The sequence below is a fragment of the Solanum tuberosum genome, unplaced genomic scaffold (assembly GCF_000226075.1).
Source record: "Solanum tuberosum cultivar DM 1-3 516 R44 unplaced genomic scaffold, SolTub_3.0 scf00012, whole genome shotgun sequence".
NCBI lineage: Eukaryota > Viridiplantae > Streptophyta > Magnoliopsida > Solanales > Solanaceae > Solanum > Solanum tuberosum.
The window spans coordinates 825551-834055 of record NW_006238937.1 but is presented as its reverse complement, the minus strand read 5'-3'; the positions used below and the strand labels follow the sequence as shown (position 1 = coordinate 834055).

At 30.6% G+C, this 8505-nt stretch overlaps 1 protein-coding gene across 1 annotated transcript; it reads left to right on the top strand.

The window, feature by feature from the left end:
* Positions 1 to 4350: 4350 nt before the first annotated feature.
* Positions 4351 to 5687, top strand: LOC102590248 (mitogen-activated protein kinase kinase kinase NPK1-like). The gene has a single exon (XM_006339828.2). It carries the CDS (start codon positions 4438 to 4440, stop codon positions 5518 to 5520), a length of 1083 nt encoding a protein of 360 aa, XP_006339890.1. The 5' UTR covers positions 4351 to 4437; the 3' UTR covers positions 5521 to 5687.
* The last annotated feature ends 2818 nt before the right edge of the window (positions 5688 to 8505 follow it).

Here is an 8505-nt window from a genome sequence, read left to right as displayed (position 1 = left end):
TTTCAAATATAAAAAAAAAACTTCAATTACTCGATACTGGGAATTTTTTCTGGCAGAACAATGAAGAAACAATGAAGAGAGAGAAATGTTGAAAAAAACCCAGTTAAAATCTGATTTTTATTTGATTTTAACTGATTTGAGTGAATTAAGGATACTAAATAATCTTAATTAGTTTGGATCCCTTATTTCGTGCCATTTATTAATTATTTACACTAAATTCAAATTAAATTAACACCACAAATTCAATTTTTTTACCTTTTTACCATCAATTCTGGTTTGTTTTTTTTTTAAACAATTTTTTTCAATTATTAAAAACATTTTTTTAAAATAATTTGTTAGAACCTGAAACTTTTAATGTTATAACTTGAAAGTTTAAATCTATTGCTATAACTCGAAAATATTAATATAATATAAGCCATTTATGAAATTTACACTTTACAAAATTATAATATAATTAATTAAAAGAATGAAAACTTCCACTAATATATGATGTAGTAATTTCAGTAATAAAAGCAAGAAGAAATAATAAGTGAAGAAGATAACGGGCAGGTGGCGGGCCGGCCCAAGAATAGCTGAAATGGATTGGACTGAGCATGACCGATCTAGGCTCAAATCTCAATATGGCCCAATATGAAAAAGATACTGTAAGGCCCAACCAAAACTCGTGGAGGTAACTTCAAGTCAAATTCTGAGGTGAAAACTGAAAAGTCAAAATTCTTCAGTTTTACTTTGAAAGATAATCAAGTTGTTTAATTAATTTCTAGAAGAAAAATAGAAATATATTTAGAAATGATGACCAAGAAATATGAGGAGGTGTTGAGAATGCACTTAAAAATCTTGACCAAAATACAATTGATCGAAAAGTAATTAAAATAAGAATAAGAGATAGAGTTACACAATTGTTAAATTGCTTATGGTATCGCTCTCTAGATCTTTCAAGCAAAACAGTGCCCGTTGAAATTGCTGAAGAGGTTGACCCTTCCAGATTTGTCTTTTGAACTCTTCATCATATTGAAAAGGGCTACTAGTCAATGCAATGAACAATTGGGCTCAAAGTGCCCTCATATTCCTACTAATATTCCTACCTTATTGACCGGTGGATTTGTAGTGTCAATCTAATCTAGATAAAATCAAATTTTCTTAGAAATTTATCTCTAAGTATCTTTAAGAAGGATTTGATTTCTCAAGGAAGCACAATCAAACATGGGACCGCTAAGCACAATTTTATATTCGTCCAACCGACCCGTTTTTGGTGAACGCATTCGCACCCAAGATATATAATAAAACATCAAATCAAACCACTAATCATTTCTCTTTTTCATGGATATAAAGTCTAATAATATTTTTCTCTATATTGAACGCATCCTGAATTCTTATATTTTACATATTATATAAAAAAAAAAACAGAAAATCTGATAAATATTAAATTTTGAACTGATAATTGGACAAGTCTAATAGCTTCAAACAGTAAAAATTGAATTCACTACATTTAAATTTTGAATACGTTTCCAATTACAGGAAATACTGTATAAATTGCAGTCAAAAGGAGTACAGTTGCTTAAATACTCGAATTATAATTAGGCTTTTCTAAAATGGACAATTGTTTTAAGCTAGGGTCTTGCTAATGCCGGTGTTTTAGTGGCCACTTTGTTTTCGCACGTGTTTTTTAGATCATTTTTTAAATTTTGAAGGCACTTTTGTTTCTACTTGGGGGAATTAATGGAACCAAAGTTAGGTGTCGTAAGTTTAATTAATTTAACATGTGATATGTGAGCTAGGGAGGAATAAAATTTATTTAATATTCAATCAAATATAATTCAAGATACATGCATGAACTATAAAGCACCCTCACAATTCGAAAGTTTTTAGTATAATTTTGGCTAATGTTCCATAAGAGATGCCTAAAGAATTCCTCGGGTTGTCTAAAGGCTAACAAATCTTGTTTTATCCCGACAGAATGGTTGTATTATTGATAAAGATCTCTAGGAAAATCGATAATAAAAGATTAAACATGTGAGAGGGTACAAACGAATATATAACTGGTTTCCCTCATTTTTGGTAAGCCATCAAAATGAGCCTTTTTTCCTCCCGTGTGTCTTCAACACCATTCGCAAACCGACAATGACGAGAAGCCTTACGCAAAATCAGCTGCTTTTGTCGGTGCACGCAAAGCTCATAATTATTTCTTGCGTCTTTTTCCACGAAATCAACATTTTTGATAAGGAAAATTTTAAACTTTGTTAGCAAAATTACTATTTTCACAATAATATTTAATGAATTTGGGGCCTTAAAAATCTTGAGGCCTAAAGCAAATGCTTTACTTGCTTTAGGCTTCAGCCTGCCCTGGTATAATTTTATTTATTTTCAATTTACGTATTACAAAATAACTTATTATAAACGAATTACGGTAATTCTATTTGTATCAAGTTTTCGATTAGTGTGATTAACATTTAAACTTTATTAGATAAATAGTTTGTTCATCACCTTGGATTCCGCATGAAACATGGCTGAGATAACGTGTGTTCACAAAAAACTTATTCACACTCAGTAACATTTTTGGCACAGAATGGGTTCTTTCCTTTTCATTTCATCGAGGACAGCATAACCCCAATTTCATTTGTTTGATTAGACAATATACATCTTTCTTCCTGCCTAAATTGTCCTTAATTTTAAACGTTTAACGTATCCTTACCACATGATTTGATTGTACTACATCCATAACCCCTCTTTTAATTTCATCATATATTAACTATAGTAACATATTTTCCTTCCGAAACAAAGAATAACACATTTGTATACAAGTTGTACGTATAGCAACAATTTACATGTGAACGGAGAGAGTATATGTGAGACATTTTAAAACTAAGTTGCATATTATTGAACACAAGCAAACTACATATTTTCCATTCACAAGTTATGCTACTATACAGTTCACTTTGGAGATCAATCATGTGAAAAAAACTTTGACCAAACGTGATCCATTAAGTGTGAACAAAACCTTGAACCTCTGTCAGTATGCATTCACCAATTATACATAATTACTAATTAGTATTAATTAGCAATGATTAGTGATTCCGTCCATGAGTTACGTGATAGCACTATTGAACATGCATTTATTTTTCAAAAGAATTATTTAGGAATATAAAACACGTTTAGGATGCTAAAACCATCAAACCCTTCTCTCTTTCTCTATAATATGGATCAAATGTATCATTAACCAATACTAAACAAGTGATTAGAAGATGATTATGCAATGAATATAAAGTTGTCGGTTACCTTATACTTACAATAACATCATATGAATTGTCGGTTGGGAATTAGTAGGTAGGGGGAAGTATGTTGGATATTGACTAGACATTTCATCCATCCAAATTCCAAACTAACGAATTTATACATATTTTTTCAACATTTAGTAGGAGCTAATCTTCTTATATCAAGGTTAAATCTAACAACTTTAAACTCTTTTAATGATGGGAGTTGGAGGATTAGTCCATTTAAACTTGCAGTGCTGATTAGGATGTTTAAAATGTGATGCTGAATGTTCATAATATGGGGCATGATTACTGATATGAATTAAATAATTATAAGTAGAGTAGCCCCCCGATTTCTCAAACGAACACGTATAAAAGAGACAAAAATTCAATTAACCCCAATAATCACGTGTTCTCAAATTCAATTATAGTTTACCATTGAAATTTTGAGAGTCAATAGTTTATAAAAATATATATATATATTTTTTCTTTATATGTTTTTTAAATATTTTTTAAATAATTAATTATTATAATTTTACGTAATTTCAAATATATAAATTTAAAGTTTTTTTTTTACTTGAATTCAATTGTGTCATTTAAATTAGAGAAAGGGAGTATACACTACTCACTAGTAACTTTGTAAAATTCATATATATTATATCAACCATATCAGAATTAGTTAAGTAATTACCAACATACTATTTTGAACTAATCCCAAACTTCTTTGAGATTTAACCTTAAAGATCTTAGTTTTACTAACACTGTAATTTATTTACTAAAAAATATCAAGGTTTGATTGAATGGACGGTCCTTTAATAATGAAAGGTGTTGAATACTTATGTTAGGTAGAAATATCTTTTGCATCATCACGTGCGCATTTTTTATTTTAATTTAATATATTAAAGTATTTTCGACTATTATACCAATAAAAAAAAATCAATATGCAGTTACGCACATGTGTTCGTCACTACATGTGTGAACATTAATTCATTTAATATAGCCATCAAATATGAATTTTGAAAAATTAAATTAAAAATAAAATTAGAAACCCCCAAACTCTATATATAGAAGTCAGCTGCTTGAAACAGAGCTCATTGCCACTTCTCTTCTTCCTTTTCTCTCAACAGAAGAAACCTTAAATTACCAAATTTTCAGCTCTATAAACTTCAGTTAATTAAACACAAAAATGGATTGGGTTAGAGGTGAAACAGTAGGCCATGGAAGCTTTGGCAAAGTGAGTTTTGCGATTCCGAGAAACCAGAGTACTATGTTTTCTCCATCAACGGTGGTTAAGTCTTCTTCCGCTTCCTGCTCAGCTACTTTGATGAATGAGAAGATAATCTTGGATGAACTTAAGGGGTGCCCACAAATTATCAATTGCGTTGGTGACAGCTACAGTTATGAAAATGGCGAAAAGCTGTACAATGTCTTATTGGAGTATGCTTGTGGGGGTGCTTTGTCAGACAAATTAAAGAATTCAAGTGATCAGAGGTTGCCGGAGTTTGAAATCAGGAAGTACACAAAGGAGTTAATCAAAGGAATTCATTATATCCACAAGAATGGTTATGTTCACTGCGACATTAAGCTTCCAAACATTCTTTTAAGCGAAAATGGTCAAGTCAAAATTGCTGATTTCGGATTGGCAAAGAGAGCGGAATCAAAGAAAGATGATAAATTGAGATGTGAATTGAGGGGTACTCCGCTGTACATGTCACCGGAAATGGTGATCGGAGGCGAACAGGATACTCCGGCTGATATCTGGGCACTTGGCTGTGTGGTGGCGGAAATGGTAACTGGTAATCCAGTGTGGAGATGTTCAGATATAACTAAATTGTTGATGACTATTGGATTGGGTGATCAATTACCTGAAATTCCTCAAAATTTATCGGAAGAAGGAAAAGATTTTCTTGAAAAATGCTTGGTGAAGGACCCGAAAAAGAGATGGACAGCTGAGATGCTTCTAAAACATCCCTTTGTTGCTGATGAAGATGACACTGTTTTATTGAATGAAGAAAGATGCAACAGTGGCAGCCCTTCAACATCTCCAAGGTGCCCATTTGATTTCCCAGATTGGGTATCTAATAACTCTGCTGAATCCTCAGTAACATGTTCAATTACATCACTGCCCTCACCGGCGTTTCAAGAATCGATGAACTGGAGCGATGGGTCATGGTCTACATCACCAACAGAGAGAATTCGGGAATTAGTGTGTGAATGTAGACCTGAATTTGAATGGTCTACTGCTGATGGCTGGGTCAGCGTTAGGTGAAGTCAATTTTGTAGTAAAAAAAATTTAGTCATAGATAATTCAGAGTTCTGAAGATTCTTGCTTAGCCAATTTAGTGATTAGGCTAGGCCAATTCGTTCAATTTTTTTGTACAAAATACATACATGAATTTCTATATGACGACGATGGATTAAACTCACCAAACTGTACAGTTAAAGAGTACTTTTTTAGTTTCTTAATTTGTTATTACTTCCTATATCAAAATCAATGTTGTTGTTTCGTTGAGTTAAGCTATTTCTTAATTGATTACCTTTAAAAACAAAATTCTAATTCTGTTCGGTTTTCCCTGAATAGTGAATGTTTCTGTTGGATTAATCCTTGGCAGGAAATGTTATTTCCGAATGGGGTCTTATTTGGTGTGAATTCGATTATTGTAGCACGTTTTTGTTGCGATTTGAGAAGTTAGCGGCTGTGCGGAATTGTGAAGTTTCCGTGGCTGGCTCTGTTTCCATGCACCTTCCTATCAGTTTGGTTTTAGATTTTAGTATGTCAATGTGTCGTATTAAGGCCCCTCCAACAAGTGCTCCAATTTTATATAACATGTAATGTGTGAGAGAGGCATGCAATTTTAGTCAAAATTGAATCAAATACAAGGAATCATATATGTGCATGAATCCTAATTTTTTTTTTACACTATTTACTTGTTCTCATCTTTATCAAACATGGGAATTGACCAACTTTTTAGGTTTATCATGAAAGTTGATTAAGATAACCATTCATATGCTTATCCATTGAACTTGAACGACAATTATCAACGTGAGTTCGGTAGTAAATATCCCCTCACCGATTAAAAAAAGGTTGTTTGGAAGTAGGATAGTCTACGCAATTATTTTTCAAATATTTTAGGAAATACAAAACTAAATTCTTCTAATTAAATATTACAACTTGTTTTGGTAAAATCACAGTTCAATAAAAAGACACATAATTGTCTAAATAATTACAGTGCCACATGAAATAGAAGAATACCTAAACATACACGGTTCAGTTTATGTTACACTTTACTTTTTAGTCTATTCCAAAAGAATAATACAAATTTAAAAAATTTCATTTCATCTTTAGTGAGATATTTTTATTACCACACAAATAGGATAACATATTTTAAAGTTTTAAGTTTCAAAAATTTATAACAACTGAAATATTATAATGTATTTTAGACAACATGTCTTAAAAAAATTTGATATCTCTCTTAAATTTAGTATCGATTCAACTACGTACTACCAAAATGGGAACGGAGATAAGTTTCAATTAAGGCAGGTATGTAGCTACTTGGTAGCACGTGTTTTATTTGAGTTTTTTTTTTTTTTTTGATGAGTAATGAACGCAGTCACATCAATTAGCTACTTGGAAAGTTCGTGCACAATTTTGATGTTAGTTGATAGGGAAAAAGAAGCCAAACTTCAAGACTTTCTAAGCACTTTCCATGTAGCTTACTTCTCATATTTGATCTAATTTTATCTATACTAGCTACCCCCTCTCACAAATATATCATATGTGAATGAGGCATTAAATTTAGTCAAATGTTGAATGAAATACAAGTATGAACATTGCTATAATTTGACTATTATACTTATAAATTTCCAACTTTACAAGACTGGTGGGTTGGGGGGGTTGTCCAGTATGATTTCTTTTAGATAAGTCAATGGAGTACTTCGATTTTGAAGCTTTTCAACAAACATGTAATATTCAAGATTGGTCTCAATTAGAAATAGTACTATTTTGCTTGGTCAACTGCAGCCGTAATCATTACATGATTTTATTTGGACATTATATTAATGGTTGAATATCGATTTTTATTCCTCATAATTGTATAGGGTTATTTAATTTCATATGCATATATATCAAATTAATCTCCTATGCGTTCGCACAGCAGAGAGACTAGACGTTACTCACTCAGTTTAAATATATGTGGCATTTTTCGATTTCGATAATTCATTTGAGTAATTTTTAATGTTAAATTTCATTTGATTAACTCAATATCTTAAAATTAAAATATGCAGGAATAATAAGTTGCAATTTTCTCAAATTAATAGGATAAAACAATATATCTAAAAATGTGGTCAAAATTTATATAGTTTAATTTTTTTTAAAAAATAAATAAATAAAAAGTATCACATAAATTAAGAGAGGGAGAAATTATGTATTTTCAAGTGATGTTTTTGTCCCTTAATATTAAAATGAATAAATTTTTCTTGCATTTTCATCCCACGTTTTTTTCACTTTTCAAATATCATTTTCGTTATCATTCAAGGAATAGAAAGAATTGGGCCTAGTCTAAATCTTCACTCCCAAATTCCCATTTAAAAATAAATTAAAGTGGATATCCCTATGCTTTAATTTTGGAGCTAACACATTCAGCAAAGGATAAAGATCCTCCTTTATCCAACCTCATATCTCTGTTCTGGTAGGAAGGAGTGTCATAAACTATTTAACCAAAAATAATTAACTTGCTTAACAGACCTTATAAGAAATGATTAATTAATTATATATATATAATTTAAGACAGACATGAATTTAAAAAAAAATTAGAATCAACTTGTCTTGAATGTTATTTATGTAGCTATAATACAATGAATAAATTATTTTGGAGATATAAAAATAATAATTTTGTGTAATTTTTTTATTTACTTGAGCCAATAGGGTCCATCTGAAATAACTTTCTCTGCCATAAAATAGTGCCAATGAGTAAATATATTAAGGAAAAATCCTTTTGGCCAGAAAATTTGGCCATAATGGCCCAAATACATGTTCACACTATAACTGATTTATTTTTTGACAACTATACCCTTCTTTGTCAAATTTATATTTTTCTTATTAATTTATTCATTAATTATGCTTCAATAAATGAGAAAGTTTTCCAATACATAGTAAATTGACTAATTTTTAAATTTCTCTAACTTCCATACATATATGGCTTTTAATTTCTTTTAGAAATATTGCGAAATGGTCAAAGGCCAATACATATGTAGT

Coding starts and splice junctions, on each gene's coding strand:
- LOC102590248 (XM_006339828.2), top strand. CDS start 4,438: ATGGATTGGGTTAGAGGTGAAACAGTAGGCCATGGAAGCTTTGGCAAA.